Below are 23,547 nucleotides of genomic sequence, written 5' to 3'. Positions count from 1 at the left end.
GGAAACACGGCAGCCAATTTGCGCACAGCAAGCTCCCACAAACAGCAATGTGATGATGACCCAGATAATCTGTTTTTAGTGATGTCGTTTGAGGGATAAATATTGGCCTCAGGACACCAGGGATAGCTCCCCTGCTCTTTGAAATAGCGCCGCGGGATCTTTTACATTTGATGGGGCAAACAGTCCCTCAGTTCAACGTCTCATCCAAAAGACGGCACCTCCGACAGTGCAGTACTGGCACTGGGAGAGTCAGCCTGGATTAGAGTAGGCCGATATTCCCTAGAGTTTAGAAGAATGAAAGGTGATCTGATTGAAACATATAACATTCTTAAGGGGTTAGACAGGGTTAATGCTGCGAAAATGTTGCCCCTGGGCTGTGGAGTCTAGAACACGGGGTCACAGTCTCAGAATAAGGGTTTGGTCATTTAGGACTGAGATGAGGAGAAATTCCTTCACTCAGAGGATGGTGAATCTTTGTAATTCTCTACCCTAGAGGGCTGTGGAGGCTCAGTCGTTGAGTATATTCAAGACAGAGATTGATAAATTTTTAGATAATGTGAATCAAAGGATATGGGGACAGTGCAGGAAGGTGGAGTTGAGGTCGAAAATCAGCCATGATCTTATTAAATGGTGGAGCAGGCTCGAGGAGTCGAATGGCCGACCCCTGCTCCTAATTCTTATAAGAACATAAGAAATAGGAGCAGGAGTAGGCTATACGGCCCCTCGAGCCTGCTCCACCATTTAATACAATCATGGCTGATCCGATCATGGACTCAGCTCCACTTCCCTGCCCGCTCCCCATAACCCCTTAATCCCTTATCGGTTAAGAAACTGTCTATCTCTGTCTTAAATATATTCAATGTCCCGGCTTCCACAGCTCTCTGAGGCAGCGAATTCCACAGATTTACAACCCTCTGAGAGAAGAAATTCCTCCTCATCTCAGTTTTAAATGGGCGGCCCCTTATTCGAAGATTATGCCCCCTAGTTCTAGTCTCCCCCATCAGTGGAAACATTCTCTCTGCATCCACCTTGTCAAGCTCCCTCATAATCTTAATACGTTTCGATAAGATCACCTCTCATTCTTCTGAATTCCAATGAGTAGAGGCCCAACCTACTCAACCTTTCCTCATAAGTCAACCCCCTCATCTCCGGAATTAACCGAGTGAACCTTCTCTGAACTGCCTCCAAAGCAAGTATAGAAACATAGAAATTTACAGAGCAGAAGGAGGCCATTTCGGCCCACCGTGTCCGCGCCGGCCGACAAAGAGCCGCACGGCCCTCGGTCAGCAGCCCTGAAGGTTACATATAAACCTACGAACAATGAGCAATGGCGGAAAGGTAAAGAGCACCCGGCTATGTTCTTACGATTATGGGCTCTCGGGCAGGACTTGAACCCACGACCTTCTGACTCGGGAGACCTCTGACCCCGTCAATCCGCGGCAGGGCGCCATTGGCGGTTCAAGCAGAAGCGGTTGCTGTTACTCACCCGCTGCCGATGTCGTCGGTCCTCGCGTTCTTCCCCAGCAGGTCGCCGTCGCTCATGTAGCCGGTGATGTCCACCTCCGCCGGCGCCCTGTCCAGCTCGGGGCCGCCTTTCTCGGCCACGTCCGGCGGGCAGGCGCTGCCAGCCCGCGCTCCCGCCGCCCTGCGGAGGGGCGCGCTGTACACGTAGCGCGAGCCATCGGGGTGGATATAGCGGCTGGCGTTGCCGCGAGGAGGGTAGCCGGTGCCCAGGGAAGGGGCGTCGCCGGCCTGTAGCCGCGGGCTAGTCTGGCCCAGCCTCCACGACATGGCCGACGACCGGCTGGACACAGCTGCCATGCTCCGCCCGTTGATCTCCGTGGTGACGGTGCTGTCAAACGTCGTTTCCAAAGTGCTGCCAAAAAACAAAGGGCCCATTAGTGTGTAAGAAACAGAAGAAATGGGAGCAGGAGTAAGCCATTCGGCCCATTGAGCCTGCTCCCGCCATTCAATGGCTGATCTTCTCGATCAACTCCACTTTCCCGTTTTATCCCCATATCGCTTGCTTCCTGGAAATACTCAGCAGGTCAGTCATCTAGTTCTGGCAAAGGGTCATCGACCTGAAACGTTAACTCTGTTTCTCTCTCCACAGATGCTGCCCGACCTGCTGAGTTGTTCCAGCATTTTTTTTTTTTTTAAATCTCTTGATTCCTTTAGTGCCCAAAAATCTATGGCTCGCTGCCTGGAATATACTGGGCAGAGAATGGCAGACAGGCAAAGACCCTTTTGGTACATCCTGCCTGTCCCACAAATGTTGTGATATCTTGTACATCACAAGATACACACTCTCCCCTCCCGCTCCCCGCACCCCCCCCACCACACACCCAAAAGCCATGTGAGCTCCCTGGAGTGCTGAAGGTTTCATTTGCCCAGCTCCATCCCACACACCATCGCAGTCATCGAGACTACCCTCATTCATAAGAACATAAAAACAGAAGAATTAAGAGCAGGTGTAGGCCGCTGGGCCTCTTGAGCCTGCTCCCTTATTCAATGGCTGATCTTCAAACAACTCCACTTTCCTGCACTATCCCCATATCCCTTGATTCCCTTACAGTCCAAAAATCTATTGACCCCTTGGGCCAACTTGGACAGGAGGTGCACTGGAGTGTCAGCAAAAATGTTATGCTCAGGTTTCTGGAGTGAGACTTGAACATAAGAACGTAAGAATTAGGAGCAGGAGTAGGCCATTCGGCCCCTCGAGCCTGCTCCGCCATTCAATGAGAGCATGGCTGATCTTTTACCTCAACTCCACTTTCCCGCACTATCCCCATATCCCTTGATTTCCTTACAGTCCAAAAATCTATCGACCCCTAGCTTGAATATACTCAACGACTGAGCCTCCACAGCCCTCTGGGGGAGAGTATTCTAAAGATTCACCACCCTCTGAGTGAAGAAATTTCTCCTCATCTCAGTCCAAAATGGCCGACCCCTTATCCTGAGACTGTGACCCCTGGTTCTAGACTCCCCAGCCCGGGGGAAACATCCTCCCTGCATCTACCCTGTCAATCCCCCTCAGAATCTTGTATGTTTCAATGAGATGACCTCTCATTCTTCTAAACTCTGGAGGATATAGGCCCAATCTACTCAATCTCTCCTCAGAGAACAACCCTCCTCTCCCAGTATTCTGGACTAAACGACTTTCACTCTGTAGAAATGTGCCATGTATGAGAAAAAGGAACAAAATTATACTATAATGTTCCAGTGATGACTTAATACGATCACCCATAGAGATTAGGTATCGGCTGGCAGAACCTAGGCTTTAGGAAGGATGTAAAGGCCTTAACTTAATAAAAGTTCGCATGGGATTGTGTAGTGCGTAGTGATATATTTTGGTGGGAAGAATGAGGAGAGGCAATTGGAACTAATTGGTATAATTTTATGGGGGGTGCAGGAACAGACAGACCTGGGGGTGTACGTACACAAATCTTTGAAGGTGGTCAGACAAGTTGAGAAGGATTTTAACAAAGCATACGGAATCTTTGGCTTTATTAATAGAGGCATAGAGTCCAAAAGCAAGGAACCTTTATAAATCAGCTGGAGTCTTGTGTCCAATTCTGGGCACCACACTATCGGAAGAATGTCAAGGCCTTGGAGAGGGTGCGGAGGAGATTTTCTAAAACGGTACCAGGGATGGGGAACTTCACTTACATGGAGAGACTGGAGAAGCTGGGATTGTTCTCCTTAGAGCAGAGAAGGTTAAGGGCAGATTTAATAAGAGGTAGAGTAAATGAGCAGAAACTGTCTCTACTAGCGGGCGGGACAGCTCTTTCAAAGAGCTGGCATAGGTACAGTGGGCCGAATGGCCTCCTTCTGTGCTGAACGAATCTATCAACCCACGTGGATAATAGTGGAGTTTTGAACCACTAGAACCATGCAGACTACATGCACCAGTAAGCTTCCCTCTATGTGTCCAGTAAAGACCGTGCTACCCAATGGGACGCTGCCTCCCATGGTCACCTGGTGACTGGTATGAAGAATCAGATTGATAGAGCTACCCCTCCCGGTTCCATTGGTGGCTCTGACACTTACACAGGATATACGGCACAGAAACAGGCCATTCGGCCCAACCAGTCCATGCCGGTGTTTATGCTCCACTCGAGCCTCCTCCCGTCTTTCCTCATCTAACTCTATCAGCATAACCCGCTATTCCCTGCTCCCTCATATGTTTGTCCAGCCTCCCCTTAAATGCATCGATACTATTCGCCTCAACCACTCCCTGTGGCAGCGAGTTCCACATTCTCACCACTCTCTGGGTAAAGACGTTTCTCCTGAATTCCCGATTGGATTTCTTGGTGACCATCTTATATTGATGGCCACTAGTTATGCTCTTCCCCACAAGTGGAAACATTCTCTCTGTATCCACTCTATCAAAACCTTTCATCATTTTACAGACCTCTATTAGGATACCCCTCAGCCTTCTATTTTCAAGGGAAAAGAAACCCAGCCTGTTCATCCTTTCCTGATCTGTATACCCTCGCATTTCTGGTTTCATTCTTGTAAATCCTCTGTACCCTCTATATCCTTTTGATAATATGGTGACCAGAACTGTACGCAGTACTCCAAGTGTGGTCTAACCAAGGTTCGATACAGGTTTAGCATAACTTCCCTACTTTTCAATTCAATTTGCACTCTAGATATAAATACTGTAGGACACGTAGAGATTGCTATCTAAGAGATTGCAGTCTGCAGCGTTCTCGTGCGAACACCGAGCTTGCTCTCCTCAAATGTTTCTCTGCGCCATTTCATGCATTAGATGCCTGGCCCGATATGTTGCAATATCTCCCCAGCAGAGAGCAACAGCCCTTTCGCAATCGGACCTTCATTATTGCAGTCGCATCTCCAGCCCTCAGTAAGAAGCTAACTAGGGCGACATCACTAGTCAGAAGCAGTGTGGCCTCTAAATACACATTTAAATGGATGTCTAAAGACAATACCTATGGCTTATCTGGGTGCCGCGGAGACTGGACATAGTCTCCTCTAGGTTTTGCCGGAGATCAGCTATGTTCTTCACTGTTCTCATTCTCCTGGTTTCTGGATCTTCTCCTGGAAAAGTGAGGAAGAATAATAATGATACAGGCTTGCGTTAGCAAAATCCCACACGTTACTTTGTGTTTTCAACGTAACATCGACATTAAATACATGCTTGGCCCAGAAGCTTCTTTTACATTCACAGAAATGAATCACGCAATGGTACAGAACAGAAAGAGGCCATTCGGCCCATCGAGCCTGTGCCGGCTCTTTGAAAGAACGATCCCACTCCTCCTGCTAATTTATTCCTTTCTCAAGGATATACCCAATTCCCTTTTGAATGTTACTGTCGAAACTGCTCCCACCGCCCTTTCAGGCAGCGCGTTCCATATCACAACAGCTCGCTGCGTCAAAAAAGAAGGGGGTGAATTTGTTGCGGGCTTCCACGCCTCTTTGGCTCTAACCTTGCTGGGGGGAGTGGCGTACCCTGGAGCTGGGTACCAAAACTCCAAACTCAACGTGCTGGATTTTCGGTCTTCTGCCGCCTCTGTTAGCGCCCGGGAGGGGTGGCAATGGCGGTGGTAAGCACTTCCGGGCGGGCGCACTGCCGGGAAATTCGGGGCCGGTTTCGACGGGGAGCGGAGCAGTACCGCCCGGAGAAGGTGAGCCGGTGTGCAATGCCCCCCGGTTGCGACACCGGCTCGATTTTTGGCTCCCGCCCAATCGGTAGCGCTCCGTAGCGCCCCCTGGTGGGACCGCCTGTGAAAGCGGGGGGGGAGGGGGGAGGGGGGTCCGAGCTGTAGCGGTTGCAGTGAGAGATGCAATGCCCACCTCAGATAAGTGTGATTGTTTATTATTTTATATTTTTTGCGATTTATGTTGTGTGCGGTGGCGTGAGTTATTTATTGGGAATATTTTTGGTGGGTGTTTTTCAGGTTTGTTTTTTTTTGCCCCCCAGGCCTCTCTCAGGGCGCTCCGAGGCCGGCTGTTTAGCTCGGGATATTCGCTTGCTCAGCCAGCCTAGCGCCCCGAGAGAGGTGTGTAACGCCTCCCTTAGCGCCCCCCCCCCCCCCCGCCCCACACTCAGGGCCCAGCTGACGAATATTGCTGACTGAGGCGCTAACTGTTCCCCGGGCGCAAACTTTACCGCCCCGCCGCCATTACCGCCCCGAAATGAGCAGAACTGAAAACCCAGCCCACAACCCCTTCTGCCCCACGGACGGCCCACCTCCCCCCCCCCCCCCCCACCCCCCCCCACCGCCATCATTTGCTCCGATAACATCCGGCAAAGTCCCGGCCGCGGCGGCGTGAGAAGCTGAGAGGGAATTCCCAGTGCGAGCGGGAAGTCTCCCCCGGAGAACCTGGCACAATGTCCCCCCGACCTAGCTCAACCAACATGGCCGCCATCAGACCAGACTGATGAGCCATGCGTCTCGCTGGCTGCTTTGCGGGATCTTGCCGTGCATATAATTGGCCCCTAGCGTCAAGAGAGCATCGCCCGCAATGTGCTCTGGGAGTGTCCCGGTGACCCGAGGGCTACGAGATCTTTCTTTGGCGATTCAAAAGCAGTGCAGAGTTAAGCAGTATTTCTGCTATCCCCCCCCATTCGAGCCGTCGAGGCTGCTGCAGGAATCTGCTGATTCAAGTGTTTCCAAAAATAAATCAGCAAACCTGGATTCGATCAAACTCAACCGCAGAACACACACACACATGGGGGCTGGAGCAAGTATCAGGAAGCTTTGGTCCCCTGCAGCAGTGTGATAGCAACAGCAGAAGGCCGTTCAGCCCCTCGAGCCTGTTCCCGCAAAGAACTCGGCCTCACTTGGAACCTCAGTGTTGACCCCATTGACCTTCAGAGGGTCAGGGGGAGGAGCCTGCAGAAGCGTGCATAAGAACATAATAGGAGCAAGAGTAGGTCATATGGCCCCTCGAGCCTGCTCCGCCATTCAATAAGATAATGTCTGATCTTCTACCTCAATACTTTCCTCCAAATCCCTTGATTCCCTTCGTGTCTAAAAATCTATCGATCTCTGTCTTGAATATACTCAACGACTGAGTCTCTACAGCCCTCTGGGGGCAGAGAATTCCAAAGATTCACCCCCTCTGTGAAGAAATTCCTCCTCATCTGAGTCCTAAATGGCCGACCCCTTATGCTGAGACTGGGACCCCTAGTTCTAGACTCCCCAGCCCCGGGGGAAACATCCTCCCTGCATCTACCCTGTCAATCCCCCTCAGAATCTTGTATGTTCCAATGAGATCACCTCCCATTCTTCTAAACTCCAAAGGGATGTGGGGGTGCATGCCTTTGTGGGGAGGGGGTGCATGCCGTGACACCCTCATGCGGAAAACGCCGGTAATGCCAGTGTATGATGTCCACACCTGGGGAGAGGGTCTGATTCCCCCCTCCTCCCCACCCACCTCCCCCAATCCCCTCAGAAGGGGAATCTCTGCTACTCAATCGGCCAGTGCCAAGGTGGCTGCATTGTGAGGTGGTCCGACTTTCTTGGTCCCGCCCACATCAGGTAATACATAAACAGAAATGTTATCTGAAATTGCTCTCTCCTACAATAAAATAAGTTTTATTCCCATGAACAAAATCTTCAACAGGGCGTGTAACTTTAATTATGTTTCAATTCATACTCAAGGAAGCAATGGTCAGTCTCTCCTGATCATCTCACCTCAGGAGCGTGCGTAAGACCCTGAGGAACATCGAGGCCATTTAAAGGGCAATCACTCACATAAAGAGCTTGTTTACAATTTCACCATGAGGAGCAATGAGAGGGTTAAAAATTGACGACAATGGGCATTGATATAGCGCCGTGGGGAATTGCTAGACGGAAATAGACCGAGCTCTGTCTCGATCGCTTTCGGCCATCCTGAGAGTCACGGTGATGGAGCTGTTGACCAATCACAGCAATCAATCTCTACCAATGAGTCTGGAACAAGACCATAAATAGTCGGACACATCCCAAGGTACTTCACAAAGGCATAATCGAAAAATCATGAATGCTGAACAGTAACAGCGTTGCTCAAAATATGAATTTTTAAACGTTCTATGTCATTTGTACAATGTCTCGAACCCGGCTGTCTGAGAATCGGACATTTTTGAGGCAGCTAGGATAGCGACTTCGGGCGGCGAGGGACGAGGAAACCGGTAAAAAACGCAGCGCCGGTGAGGGGGGGGTGGGTCGCGGGCGCCGAGGAGCGCCAACAGCGAGGTCCAGGAACATCCAAAAACCGGCACAGTCTTGGTCCCGAGCTTGTCGGATTTCAGACGTTGTACCGGTCATGTGTGCTTTACTCATGTTGCAAATCCGTAGAGCCACAAATTAAGCCTAAAAACCAAAAGCTCCAAACTCGATACCTTCTCTGCCCCAGGGATGCCCATCTAGCCCGTTATCTGCCCCAATAACTCTCTCCGAACCCCGCTGTTATGTCCGATAAACACTCAAGTCGGTGTGGTCAGACAAGACCCTTCAGTCCCTCTGGAATATTTTTCTCTCGGCGAAAAACATTCAATGCAAGAGGAGACCCCGGAGGGTAATGGCTACAACCCGCTTGCACCCATCAGCGAGCCCGCTAGTGTTCAACTAACAATATGCAAGAACAATACATATCACACCATTTATAAATGGTCTACCTTGGCAGTTTTGTTCAGTCAGAGTTGAAGGAGGGACACAAACTATATTACATGGATCCTGCCCCTTGCCCCCAGAACCCCAGTATGATATCTCCACCTTTCTCTGTGCTCAGAAACAGGTTCAAGTTAATGACCTTGAAGGTATTGCTACCCCATTTAGAGCACTGCGTTGCATTCTAGGCACCATCCCTCATAAAGCACATAATAGCTTGGAGGGGCCTTGGAGAATGATACTGGGGCTAAAAGGGTTAAAATATGAGGACAGGTTGCACAGACTAGGCTTGTATTCCCTTGAATATAAAAGATTAAAACGTGATCTAACTGAGGTTTTTAAGATGATCAAAGGCATTGATAGCATAGCTCGAGAGAAACTATTGCCTCTTGTGGGAGAGTCTTTGAGGATGTAACGAGCAGGGTGGATAAGGGGGAACCAGTGGATGTGGTGTATTTGGATTTCCAGAAGGCATTTGATATGGTGCCACTGCACAAGATAAAAGTTCACGGGGTTGGGGGTAATATATTAGCACGGATAGAGGATTGGCTAACTAACAGAAAAACAGAGAGTCAGGATAGATGGGTCATTTTCCGATTGGCAAATAGTAACTAGTGGGGTGCCGCAGGGATCGGTGCTGGGACCTCAACTATTTACAATCCATATTAAAGACTTGGATGAAGGGACTGAGTGTAATGTAGCCAAATTTGCTGATTGAAATGCAAATTGTGAGGAGGACACAAAAAATCTGCAAAGGGATATAGACAGACTAAGTGAGTGGGCAAAAATTTGGCAGATGGAGTATAATGTGGGAAAATGTGAGGTTATTCACTTTGGCAGAAATAATAGAAAAGCAAATTATAATTTAAATGGAGAAAAATTGCAAAGTGCTGCAGTACAGAGGGACCTGGAGGTCCTTGGGCATGAAACACAAAAAGTTATTATGCAGGTACAGCAAGTAATCAGGAAGGCAAATGGAATGTTGGCCTTTATTGCAAGGGGGATGGAGTATAAAAGCAGAGAAGCCCTGTTACAACTGTACAGGGTATTGGTGAGGCCACACCTAGAGTACTGCGTACAGTTTTGGTCTCCATATTTAAGGAAGGATAGACTTGCATTGGAGGCTGTTCAGAGAAGGTTCACTAGGTTGATTCCGGAGATGAGGGCGTTGACTTATGAGGAAAGGCTGAGTAGGTTGGGCCTCTACTCACTGGAATTCAGAAGAATGAGAGGTGATCTTATCGAAACTTATAAGATAATGAGGGGGCTCGACAAGGTGGATGCAGAGAGGATATTTCCACTCATGGGGGAAACTAAAACTAGGGGACATAGTCTCAGAATAAGAAATTCCTCCTCAAAACTAATGAGGAGGAATTTCTTCTCTCAGACTATTGTAAATCTGTGGAATTCTCTGCCCCAGAGAACTGTGGAGGCTGGGACATTGAATATATTTAAGGTGAAGATAGACAGATTTTTTGACGATAAGGGAATAAAGGGTTATGGGGAGCGGGCGGGGAAGTGGAGCTGACTCCATGATCGGATCAGCCATGATCTTATTAAATGGCGGAGCAGGCTCGAGGGGCCAGGTGGCCTACTCCTGCTCCTATTTCTTATGTTCTTATGTTTAGTCCCAAACAAGGGGACATGACCTTAAAATTAGTGTTAGGCATTTCAGGGGTGAAGTCAGGAAGCACTTCTTCACACAAAGGATGGTGGAAATCTGGAACTCTCTCCCCCAAAAAAGACTGAGGGTTGATGGAAATGTCAAAACTGATAGATTTTAGTTAGGCAAAGGGTATTAAGGGTTACAGATCCAAGGCGGGTAGGTGGAGTTAAGGTACAGATCAGCCATAATCTCATTGAATGGGGGAACAGGCTCAAGGGGCTGAATGGCCGCCTCCTGTTGTTATGCTATGTCATATAAGCCCCTTGAGATTTACAGGAAGTAGACATGAGCTTCAAGGCTCAAATACATTACTTAGCATTCATATTTAAAAATTATAGTGCGCACTTAAACGACTTTATAAATTTGGAAATGAGTCAAATCAATGTTAATTACCAATCCTCAGATATATCCCAGGTTATTAGCTATTCTCATATAACTATTTTTTCTTTTTAAATATTCCTCGTACGCAATCCTGCTTCAAAACTGGTGGATTTACTGGCGTGTTGGATGCTAAAAGGGCTCCCCGGGGAGTTTTTAGTGCCTCGCAACAAAATCGCAACACAACCTTTGGGTGGAATGGATTGGGAAGGGAGTGTGGTGGTTTTAACCCTCCCCACCAGAGGTTCAGGCCGATGGGCAGTTAAAATGGCCCAGGTCGCATTCCCGCCCTTCGATGCCCAATGGGATCTAACCAGCCACAATCGTGACAACAACAACATGTATTTATATAGCACCTTTAACGTAGTGAAACGTCCCAAGGTGCTTCAAAGGAGTATTATAACATAAAAACTTTGACACCGAGCTGCATAAGGAGAAGTTAGCGCAGGTGACCAAAAGCTTGGTCAAAGAGGGAGGTTTGAAGGAGCGTTTTAAAGGAGGAAAGAGAGCTAGCAAGGCGGAGAGGTTGAGGGAGGGAGTTCCAGAGCTTGGGGCCCAGGCAACAGAAGGCACGGCCACCGATGGTCGAGCAATTATAATCAGGGATGCTCAGGAGGGCAGAATTAGAGGAGCGCAGACATCTCGGGGGGTCGTGGGGCTTGGGGAGGTTACAGAGATAGGGAGGGGCGAGGGCCATGGGGGGATTTGAAAATAAGGATGAGAATTTGGAAATACTTTGCTCCAGTGAGCAGGCAGCAAGGACACCTGCTCAAAGCTGGGCCGGGTCCTTTTTAGCCTCTGCTCGGCGAGTCCTGATGACATCGCTGCATCTTACCGGGAGATCCCGAGCGGGAAATGTCGGCGAGTTTCACCGGCCAGGAACTTCGGATCGAGGCCCGAAGAGACCCCAAAAGGCAACTTCAATTTAGTATTTGTTAAATGTCCTTGTGGGGGGCAGTACTGAGGGAGTGCCGCACTGTCGGAGGGGCAGTGCTGAGGGAGCGCTGCACTGTCGGAGGGGCAGTACTGAGGGAGTGCCGCACTGTCGGAGGGGCAGTGCTGAGGGAGCGCTGCATTGTCAGAGGTGCCGTCTTTCGGATGAGACGTTAAACTGAAGCCTCGTTTCAGGTGAACGTTAAAGATCCCACAGCACTATTTTGAAGAAGAGCAGGGGAGTTATCCCCAGTGTCCTGTCGGGAGGGGGGAGGAAGCGATCGAGATGGGGGAAACAATTGGGTGCATGGGAGGTGGCTGGGAGGGGGGCGGTGATCGGGAGGGGGAAGGTGATCGGGACGGGGGGGTTGGGGGATCAGGAGGGGGAAGGTGATCGGGAGGGGTGGGTGATAGGGAGGGGGAGGGGAATGATCGGGGGGGGGGCGATCGGGAGGGGGGGATGATAGGAAGGGGGAGGGGAATGATCGGGAGGGGGGGCGATCGGATGGGGGAGATGATCGGGGGGGGAGGTGATAGGGAGAGGGGGGTGATTGGGAGGGGGGGTGATTGGGAGGGGGGAGGTGATAGAGAGGGCAAGGGGAATGATCGGGAGAGGCGCGATCGGGAGGGGGGGTGATAGGGGGGGAGGGGAACGATCAGGAGGGGGGGTTGATGTGGGTGGAGGAGGGTGATCACGATGGGGGGGTGATAGGGAGCGATGGGGAGGGTGATCGGGGTGGGGGGGATCGGGAGAGGGAAGATGTGATTGGGAGAGGGGGAGAGCGATCAGGAGGGGGCGGTGATAAGGAGGGGGCAGGGTGATTGGGAGGGTGGGTGATTGAGGGGAGGTGATCGGGAGGGGGGTGATCGGGGGGTGCGGGTGATTGATGGGGGTGATGGGGGCGGGGGGAGTGATCGATAGGGTAGGGTGATCGGGGGGGGGTGACTGGGAGGGGGGGGGTGATCGGGGGGGGTGATCAGGAGGGGGGGGAGTGATCGAGAGAGAGGGAAAGCGAACGTGGGGTGGGGAGGGGTGCAATCAGGAGGGAGGGTGATCAGGGTGGGGTGATCGGGAGGGGTGTGTGATCGGGGAGGGGGTGATCGGGGTGGGGGGTGATTGGGAGGGGGAGGTGTGATAGCGAGCGGGGGTGATCGGGTGGGTGATCGGGAGGGGTGTGATAGGGAGTGGGGGTGATCGGGGGGGGTGATCGGGAGGGGTGTGTGATCGGGGAGGGGGGTGATCGGGGGGGGTGATTGGGAGGGGGGGGGTGTGATAGTGAGCGGGGGTGATCGGGGGGGTGATCGGGAGGGGTGTGATAGGGAGTGGGGGTGATCGGGGGGGGTGATCGGGAGGGGTGTGTGATCGGGGAGGGGGGTGATCGGGGGGGGTGATTGGGAGGGATGTGATAGGGAGTGGGGGTGATCGGGGGCGGTGATCGGGAGGGGTGTGTGATCGGGGAGGGGGGTGATCGGGGGGGGGTGTGATCGGGGAGGGGGGTGATCGGGGGGGGTGATTGGGAGGGGGGGGGTGTGATAGTGAGTGGGGGTGATCGGGGGGGGTGATCGGGAGGGGTGTGATAGGGAGCGGGGGTGATCGGGGGGGGTGATTGGGAGGGGGGGTGTGATAGCGAGCGGGGGTGATCGGGGGGGGTGATTGGGAGGGGGGGTGTGATAGCGAGCGGGGGTGATCGGGGGGGGGTGATCGGGAGGGGTGTGATAGGGAGCGGGGGTGATCGGGGGGGGTGATCGGGAGGGGTGTGTGATCGGGGAGGAGGGTGATCGGGGGGGGGTGATTGGGAGGGGGGGGTGTGATAGTGAGCGGGGGTGATCGGGGGGGTTGGGGGGGTGATCGGGAGGGGTGTGTGATCGGGTAGGGGGTGATCGGGGGGGGGTGATTGGGAGGGGGGGGTGTGATAGCGAGCGGGGGTGATCGGGGGGGGTGATCGGGAGGGGTGTGTGATCGGGTAGGGGGTGATCGGGGGGGGGTGATTGGGAGGGGGGGGTGTGATAGCGAGCGGGGGTGATCGGGGGGGGGTGATCAGGAGGGGGGGGGTGATAGCGAGCGGGAATGATCGGGGGGGGGTGATCGGGAGGGGTGTGATAGGGAGCGGGGGTGATCGGGTGCGGGAGGGTGATCAGGAGGGTGCGGGTGATCAGGGGGGGTGATTGGGGGGGGGGGGGTTCAATCAGGAGGGGGCAGGCGATCGGGAGCTTTCCATGCTCCTCCTCATTCCACATTCAGGTAAGTAATATTTTTGACAAACTAACCGTTTTGGTGGCTGCCTCGACAGGCTCCTTACGGGACCCACGGTTAGTCCGCATATAGACCACCGTCCCAGGGCAGACCAATTTTCGTCTCAAAGAGGCATTAGGCCCTTTATTTGCATTTGCAAAGGAACTAACGTCTGTCTCAGGAGTGAGCCTTTACCAACACGGTGAGCCGCGCAGTGCTGGCACGGAAGGTGTGTGCGTTCTCTGCCCGCCATATTGGGCGTTTAGGTGCCCATTTGCGCCAAGGGATTTTTAGGGCCTGCGTATCGTGTCTATTATGGCCAGTTACTAGTTAATTGCTTTGGTTCAATGACCCAGGGAAGATAGCAAGGGTTAATGTACAAGGCAAGGACACTGTTGCAATACACTACAAGTGCAACTGCAGGACGGAGTGGGTGGGTGATGGAACTCACTGCTCTGTCCCTCACACCGTCTGTCAAGATTGTTGAGGGGATTCACGGAACCCCCTCACCCTTTCACGAGCACCGCTTTATGCTTCATCTCTAAGTTTTCTGCGATCGGTAAACGCCCATTCTGCAGCGCGCATCATTCTGCTTCTTGATGAGGTGCACCGATAGATTCTTCAGGGGTCTCGGGGAACATTAATTACAACTGGTGTCCTGTGGGGTGTCAACGAAGACCCCGACCGAGCTCAGCAACGAGGAACGAGCGCCCAATCTAAATGTCTGCGTCCGGTTAATACCCACAATATATTATAAAGACCGCAGGGCAAGTATACTCACCAAGTATGTTGGTGTAAAGGACGTGTTCGAGGTCGCCCAGCATGGTCAGGATAATATCGGCGTCGAGCTGTGCAATGCCCTCCCGGAGGCAGCCTTCTTCCTCCAGCAGTTTCTGCTTCCTCGTCGCCTTCGACCGGCCGCCGAGGATTTCGTCGTCCGACATGCTGCCGCCGTCGGCAAGATCGCCGGCGGGTTTGACGTCGCCGAGCTGGCACCGGGCGTCCGTGCCCGCCGCCTCCCCGCCGGCAGCCCACCCCGGCGCCCGCCCTTCCTTCGCCGCCGCGGCGAGGCCGGCCCGGGGCAGCGAGCGCTCGGAGGTGGAGAGGGACCGGGACAGCGGGTAGACCCCGCCGAGGAGGGCGGCCCCCCGCCGGCCCCCGTTGAGCGGGCGCGGCCCCCGCCCGCCCTCGGCCGCCCCCGCCGCCGCCGCCAGGTGGCTCAGCGACTTCTGCTTGCGGAGGAGGGCGGCGGCAGTGTGGCGCGGTGCGCCGAAGCCGGCCAGCGCCGGCGGGTCGGCGGGACGGTGCATCTGGCCTTACCGCGACCGCGGGCGCTCAGACCTCGCTCGCCGCCGGGCTGGCAGTGGCCCCCATCGTGGCGCTCCCGGAAAGCCGCGCGAGACGCTGGCATCCTACTCGGCTCGCCACGGGCAGCCTGCCACAGCTCGATCACCCCCTCCCCCCCCCCCCCACCCCGGTCAGGGAGCGACTGCGCTCTCTCTCGGGGCACGCAGGACTTGGCTCCAGTGACGACCCCGACTTGTATCGCTGACACTGCAGCGATGGCTAAATAACATGATGTGCGCTCAGGCAGGGGAGTGTGTCGAGCTGCCCTATCTTGCAAGAGTGGAAAAATTCCCACGAGCCACACGACACGAGCTGCCTCATCGCACCACGGGTTGAGTGATCGCCGCCTCGGCTAAGGCTTCACCTCTTACGAGGAAGCTCTTCCTGAAACGCTGGCGTCCAGGGCAGGGTAAATACGAGAGCACGAAACAGGCAGGAGAATATTCCTCTCAGGAGAAAAAAAAGCACCGAGTCGATAGCACACGCAGCCCCCACGCCCCCACCCGCCCACCCACCCTCGGACCACAATGCAGAGAGAGAGAGAGAGAGAGAGAGAGAGAGCAGCACAGCGAGGCTCCCTCGGAGCTGCTGGGAGAGTGTGACAACCCACTCCAGTGCTCGGGAAGCAATGAGAGAACGAGCGAGTGACTGTGAGCCCTATATGCCAGGCACACTCCTCTTTTAGTATTCAACCTGCATCTCAAATCCATCCCTGTTCTCTCTCTCTCTCTCTCTCTCTCTCTCCACTGCAGTGACGGCAGCTCCTGAAAAGGCTGCGTAAACAAAAGACAAATAAAAAGGGCTTTGGAGCCACTGGGTTATAAATGGGTGGCTGAATGGAAGCGGACTGTGCCCGCCTGACCCCCATCAGTCTCTTCCGCTGTCTGAGTGTCTGTCACGCCACCAGAGCAGAAACGGGCATTTTTAAGGCTCGAAGCTTTTTAAGTTCAACCAGTTGCGTGTCAACGTGTCGGGAACTGCCTTGCGGGAAGGCAGGGTGGGTGCCACTTGACCTTCGATCCGATGGGAAGATTTCTCTGGGGGGAGGAGGGAGGGGGGGGTCTTGCCATATTTTAACCGGAGGGGTGTGAAACTTTACCAGAGTTGACACCGCAGATTGCGACCGAGGTTGAATCAGAGAAGTTTACAGCACGGAAGGAGGCCATTTCGGCCCATCGTGTCCGCGCCCGGCCGACAAAGAACCACCCAGCCCAATCCCACTTTCCCCACTCTCGCTCCGTGGTCCTGTAGGTCACGGCACGTCGAGTGCACATCCAAGTACTTTTTAAACAGACGGCTCGAAATCAAGCATTTCAAAATGGCTTTGGAAGCGTTGGCGTTAAGCTCCGTGTAAAGTGAGCAGATGGGTCTCCGGAGACTACAGAGAGTCGAGGGGACCCACCAGCGCAGACCGGTTAGGGAATGAGGTGGTGAAACGTCCAATCACAACGCAGATAAGAGCATAAAGAGAAAGGATGGGTCAGTGTTTCGGGTTCAGCGGCCTGGGTGGTTACGTTACTGGACGACTAATCCAGACGCCTTGTCTAATGATCCAGAGACACAAGTTCAAATCCCACCACGGTCTGGGCCTACATGTGACTCCAGACCCACATCATCATCATCACAAGCAGTCCCTCGAAATCGAGGAAGACTTGCTTCCACTCTTAAAATGATTTCCTTCGGTGGCTGAACAGTCCAATACGAGAACCACAGTCCCTGTCACAGGTGGGACAGATAGTCGTTGAGGGTAAGGGAGGGTGGGACTGGTTTGCCGCATGCGCCTTCCGCTGTCTCTGCATGCTCTCGGCGACGAGACTCGAGGTGCTCAGCGCCCTCCCGGATGCACTTCCTCCACTTAGGGTGGTCTTTGGCCAGGGACTCCCAGGTGTGGGTGGGGATGTTGCACTTTATCAGGGAGGCTTTGAGGGTGTCCTTGTAACGTTTCCTCTGCTGCTCTGCTTAACTGCTGCTCTAAAATGGCCCAGCGACACACTCAGTTGTATCAAACCACTTCAACAAAGTCAGCACTGTGGGAGGTACCTTCACCACACGGACTGCAGCGGTTCAAGAAGGCGGCTCACCACCACCTTCTCAAGGGGCAATTAGGGATGGGCAATAAATGCCGGCCTTGCCAGCAACGCCCACATCCCAGAACTGAAAATCTGGTACTCGCTCCCCCACCTCACAAAAGGCTGTGGATGCTGAGGGTCAATTGGAGCTTTCAGGACTAAGATCGATAGATTGTTCTTGGGAAGGGGTAGCGAGAGATGTGGAGCTCAGTTAGGTGGATGGAGTTGGGGTACAGATCAGCCACGATCTGATTGAATGGCGGAGCATGCTCGAGGGGCTGAATGGCCTCCTCCTGCGGAGGGAATAACTGTTCGAGGTGAGGATGACAGAAATATTAAGTGGGGGTGCCGGCTAACTGAAAAAGGTCTTATGTGACTTCAAAGAGGGCATAGACAGGTTAGTGGGGAGGGTAAGACCTGTATAAGAACAAATAGGAGCAGGAGTAGCCCATTCGGCCCCTCGAGCCTGCTCCGCCATTCAATAAGATCATGGCTGATCTTCTACCTCAACTCCACTTTCCTGCACTATACCCATATCCCTTGATTCCCTTAATATCCAAAAATCTGTCGATCTCTGTCTTGAATATACTCAAGACTGAGCCTCCACAGCCCTCTGGGGCAGAGAATTCCAAAGATTCACCACCTTCTGAGTGAAGAAGTTTCTCCTCATCTCAGTCCTAAATGGCCGACCCCTTATTCTGAGACTGTGACCCCTGGTTCTCGACTCCCCAGCCCGGGGGAAACATCCTCCCTGCATCCACCCTGTCAAGCCCTGTCGGAATTTTGTATGTTTCAATGAGATCACCTCTCATTCTTCTAAACTTGAGAGAATATCGGCCCAGTCTACTCAATCACTCCTCATATCATAATCCCCCCATCCCAGGAATCAGTCTGGTGAACCTTCGTTGCACTCCCTCTTTGGCAAGTATATCCTTCCTGAACGAGACCTTACCTATCCCTGTATAACCGAGGGGCATCTGTTCCCCAGTCACCAGGCATGAGGGTTAGAAGGGTCTCCAAACTTGGCTTGCTGATTTCTGGCTCCACAGATGTTACTTTTCCAACTCGCTTTTTCCACAGCTTTGCTCACAGAAGATTTGCACTTAACCCCTCCCACAGTGCCCTGGTCTCACTTCACCCCCACCTGACCCCACAGACTCAGAATGACTCAACAACAACAACAACTTGTATTTAATGTCAGCTGTGGCTCGGAGTCAGAAGGTTGTGGGTTCAAATCCCACTCCAGGGACTTGAGCACATGAATCTAGTCTGATGCTCCAGAGCAGTGCTGAGGGAGCACCGCATTGTCGGAGGGCAGTACTGAGGGAGCGTTGCACTGTTGGAGGGGTGGTACTGAGGGAGCGCCACACTGTCCGAGGGGCAGTGCTGAGGGAGCACCGCATTGTCGGAGGGGCAGTACTGAGGGAGCATTGCACTGTTGGGGGGGCGGTACTGAGGGAGCGCCACACTGTCGGAGGGGCAGTACTGAGGGAGCGCCACACTGTCGGAGGAGCAGTACTGAGGGAGCGCTGCACTGTTGGAGGGGCAGTACTGAGGGAGCGCCGCACTGTCGGAGGGGCGGTACTGAGGGAGCGCTGCAGTGTCGGAGGGGCAGTACTGAGGGAGTGCTGCACTGTCGGAGGGGCGGTACTGAGGGAGCGCCGCACTGTCGGAGGGGCGGTACTGAGGGCGTGCCGCACTGTTGGAGGGGCAGTACTGAGGGAACGCCGCACTGTCGGAGGGGCATTGCTGAGGGAGCGTCGCACTGTTTTAGGGGCAGTGCTGAGGGAGCACTGCATTGTCGGAGGGCAGTACTGAGGGAGCGTTGCACTGTTGGAGGGGCGGTACTGAGGGAGCGCCACACTGTCCGAGGGGCAGTGCTGAGGGAGCACCGCATTGTCGGAGGGCAGTACTGAGGGAGCGCCGCACTGTCAGAGGGGCATTGCTGAGGGAGCGTCACACTGTTTTAGGGGCAGTGCTGAGGGAGCACCGCATTGTCGGAGGGCAGTACTGAGGGAGCGTTGCACTGTCCGAGGGGCAGTGCTGAGGGAGCACCGCATTGTCGGAGGGGCAGTACTGAGGGAGTGCCACACTCTTGGAGGGGCAGTGCTGAGGGAGCACCGCATTGTCGGAGGGGCAGTACTGAGGGAGCGCCGCACTGTCGGAGGGGCGGTACTGAGGGAGCGCTGCAGTGTCGGAGGGGCAGTACTGAGGGAGTGCTGCACTGTCGGAGGGGCGGTACTGAGGGAGCGCCGCACTGTCGGAGGGGCGGTACTGAGGGAGTGCCGCACTGTTGGAGGGGCAGTACTGAGGGAACGCCGCACTGTTGGAGGGGCAGTGCTGAGGGAGCGTCGCACTGTCGGAGGGGCAGTACTGAGGGAGTGCTGCACTATCGGAGGGGCAGTACTGAGGGAGTGCTGCACTGTCGGAGGGGCAGTACTGAGGGAGTGCTGCACTGTCGGAGGGGCAGTACTGAGGGAGTGCTGCACTGTCGGAGGGGCAGTACTGAGGGAGCGCTGCACTGTCTTTCGGATGAGACGTTAAACCGGGGCCCCGTTTGCTCTCTCAGGTGGATGTAAAAGATCCCACGGCAGCATTTCAAAGAAGAGCAGAGGGAATTCTCCCCGGTGTCCTGGGGCCAATATTTATCCCTCAATCAACATAACAAAAACAGATTATCTGGTCATTATCACATTGCTGTGCGGGGGAGCTTTTGGTTTAACGTTTCGTCCGAAAGACAGCCCCTCCGACAGTGCGGCACTCCCTCAGTACTGGCACTCCGACAGTGCGGCACTCCCTCAGTACTGGCACTCCGACAGTGCGGCACTCCCTCAGTACTGGCACTCCGACAGTGCGGCACTCCCTCAGTACTGGCACTCCGACAGTGCGGCGCTCCCTCAGTACTGGCACTCCGACAGTGCGGCACTCCCTCAGTACTGGCACTCCGACAGTGCGGCACTCCCTCAGTACTGGCACTCCGACAGTGCGGCGCTCCCTCAGTACTGCCCCTCCGACAGTGCGGCGCTCCCTCAGTACTGCCTCTCCGACAGTGCAGCACTCCCTCAGTACTGCCCCTCCGACAGTGCGGCACTCCCTCAGTACTGCCTCTCCGACAGTGCAGCACTCCCTCAGTACTGCCCCTCTGACAGTGCGGCGCTCCCTCAGTACTGCCCCTCCGACAGTGCGGCACTCCCTCAGTACTGCCCCTCCGACAGTGCAGCACTCCCTCAGTACTGCCCCTCAGACAGTGCGGCACTCCCTCAGTACTGCCCCTCCGACAGTGCGGCGCTCCCTCAGTACTGCCTCTCCGACAGTGCAGCACTCCCTCAGTACTGCCCCTCCGACAGTGCGGCACTCCCTCAGTACTGCCTCTCCGACAGTGCAGCACTCCCTCAGTACTGCCCCTCTGACAGTGCGGCGCTCCCTCAGTACTGCCCCTCCGACAGTGCGGCACTCCCTCAGTACTGCCCCTCCGACAGTGCAGCACTCCCTCAGTACTGCCCCTCAGACAGTGCGGCACTCCCTCAGTACTGCCCCTCCGACAGTGCGGCGTTCCCTCAGTACTGCCCCTCCGACAGTGCGGCGCTCCCTCAGTACTGCCCCTCCGACAGTGCGGCACTCCCTCAGTACTGCCCTCCGACAGTGCGGCGCTCCCTCAGTACTGCCCCTCCGACAGTGCGGCACTCCCTCAGTACTGCCCTCCGACAGTGCGGCGCTCCCTCAGTACTGCACTGGGAGTGTCAGCCCAGATTTATGTGCTCCAGTCCCTGGAGTGGGACTCTGAACCCACAACCTTCGGACTCAGAGACAAGTGTGCTGCCCACTGAGCCACGGGCTGACACTTCACTAAAATGCAGATTGTGAGGACGAAGGGAGAGGTTGGAATAATGTTGTGAGGAGTCTGGCGGTGGCCTCACACGTTGCTGTGCATGAAATGGGCTTGCTGATTTGATTGGAGTCGCAATGCTCAGTTGTATGGCGTGTGCAGCCGGCTGGAACAGGTCTAATTACTGCGTTGCCAAGATCGCTTCCAGCGTAGGGTTTGAGGCCTGCTGCACTAATTAGGAAGCTATTTTTGGGATCCCAATTTGGCCGCCTGACTGTGGGCAGAACTTTGTCTGAACCTGGCAGCGAAGAGGAGAGAGGGCAGCTGTCCTGAGAGACATTCGATCTGAAGCCCCCCTCGGGGTCTCTCTCTCTCTCTCTCTCTCTCTCTCTCTCCCCGGAATGCCATCCCTTTGCTATTATCATCTTCTGAACACAAAGCCCTACAGTTATCTTCAACCTTTCAGCTAGCCGCATTTTATCAACACAGCCGAGTCTGTTTATTCATGCAGAGCAGCCAGTAAGCAGCAGTAAGCCCATCGTCATGGTGCCAAGGTAATTTAGTGCTGGACAAGCCATCTGTTGCGATGGTGATGTGTCCTCAATGGCGTGATGGATGTTGTCAGCAGTGCATTGGTTTAGCAGCCGACAGACAGATAAGAAATAAAGAAACTGCAAATGCTGGAAACCACAAGTAAAAATGTCTGGAAATACACAGTAGAAGAAGCTGGAGAAGAGAATATAGGCGGGCGAATGTTTCCGGTCGATGAATACTCACGGGTTCTGCCTCGTACCATACTCTGACGTACTCTCTTCAGTCGGAATGTCAAGCTACTTTTCCCCTCTCGAATGGCTCAGTGGGCAGCACTCTCGCCTCGGAGTCAGCAGATTGGGGTTTGAGCCCCACTCCAGCGACTTGAGCACAAAAATCTCGGCTGACACAAACATAAGAAATAGGAGCAGGAGTTGGCCATTCGGCCCCTCGAGCCGGCTCCGCCATTCAATAAGATCACGGCTGATCTGATCGTGGCCTCAACTCCACTTCCACTGCCCGCTCCCCATAACCCTTTACTCCCATAAGAACATAACAGTGCAATGCTGAGGGAGTGCCGCACTGTCGGAGGTGCCGTCTTTCAGGTGAGACGGTAAACCAAGGTCTCGTCTGCTCTCTCAGGTGGACGTAAAAGATCCCATGGCACTATTTCGAAGAAGAGCAGGGGAGTTATCCCTGGTGTCCTGGCCAATATTGATCCCTCAACCAACACCACTAAAAGAAAAAAACGGATTTTCTGGTCATTATCAAAAAGTACTTCATTGGCTGTAAAGTGCTTTGAGATGTACGGTGGTTGTGAAAGGCGCTATATAAATGCAAGTCTTTCTTTTTTCCAGACCCACCTTGCATTGCCAGCTTTTACTGCTTTTCTGTCACTGTTATCGGGCTGGCAATTCTGATTGCCCATCTCACTCGAGGATTTCACGGCGAGACAGTTAGGTTTGGTGGTTATCGTAAAGTGAGACACGCTGATTTTACAATAGTGTCGTAAGTCGTAGTATTAGTAAGAAAAAAAAGAAAGTCTTGCATTTCTATAGCGCCTTTACGACCTCGGGATGTCCCAAAGCGCTTTACAGCCAGTGAAGTACTTTTTGAAGTGCACAGTCACTGTTGTAAGGTGGGAATCGCGGCAGCCAATTTGCCCACAGCAAGCTGTGGTCATCAGATAATCTGTTTCAGTGATGTTGATTGAGGGATAAATATTGGCCCCAGGACACCAGGGATGACTCCCCTGCTCTTCTTCAAAATAGTGCCGTGGGATCTTTTACATCCACCTGAGAGAGCAGACGGGGCCTCGGTTCATCTTCTCATCCGGAAGACGGCACCTCCGACAGTGCAGCGTCCCTCAGTGCAGTACCGAAGAGTCAGCCTTGGATTACGTGCTAAAGTCCCTGGAGTAGGAACCTGAACTCACAACCATCTGACTCAGGAGTGAGCTGACGGATCAGTTCAGATAGACGTCAACAGTGACATGGCTGAGAGGACAAGCACGTGCTGCCTTGACATTTCAAACACCAGCTGGACTCGAGCCTCTCCGGGAACGTGTGAATCTAATGAGATAAATCTGATTCGCCATCCAATAGTCATTTTTAGAACTCCCTGTGATTTCTCCCCCGGGTCTTGCTCACAGCAGTGTCCCTAGAGATTAATCTTTCACTCCTGGGGACTCCAGGATAATCCGAGAAGATTAACAATCGTGCACTGTTACAGAGCAATCGGCAGCAGAATTCCCTACATTCCAGCAGTGTCAACACTTCAGAAGCATTTCATTGGCTGCAAAGCGCTTTGGGATGCCGTGAAGTCTTGAAAGGCGCTATATAAATGCAAGTGTTTGCTTTCTTTGGATTCAGAGAATGTTTACAGCACAGAAAGAGGCCATTCGGCCCGTCGAGCCCGTGCCGGCTCGCTGCAAGAGCACGTCA

At 53.7% G+C, this 23,547-nt stretch overlaps 1 protein-coding gene across 1 annotated transcript in view; it reads right to left on the bottom strand.

The window, feature by feature from the left end:
- nav3 (neuron navigator 3) overlaps positions 1-23,547 on the bottom strand; it is a 463,067-nt gene that overhangs the window by 264,375 nt on the left and 175,145 nt on the right. The window contains exons 10-11 of the mRNA XM_070900107.1: positions 4,956-5,064; positions 1,487-1,876 (exon numbers count right to left, since the gene is read on the bottom strand). Coding sequence (XP_070756208.1) covers positions 1,487-1,876; positions 4,956-5,064 — 499 coding nt within the window. The remainder of the gene's footprint in view (positions 1-1,486; positions 1,877-4,955; positions 5,065-23,547) is intronic.

This window comes from Pristiophorus japonicus, chromosome 15 (genome assembly GCF_044704955.1).
Source record: "Pristiophorus japonicus isolate sPriJap1 chromosome 15, sPriJap1.hap1, whole genome shotgun sequence".
Lineage (NCBI taxonomy): Eukaryota > Metazoa > Chordata > Chondrichthyes > Pristiophoridae > Pristiophorus > Pristiophorus japonicus.
The sequence above is the reverse complement of the archived record's forward strand: the minus strand, read 5'-3'. Positions and strand labels throughout refer to the sequence as shown.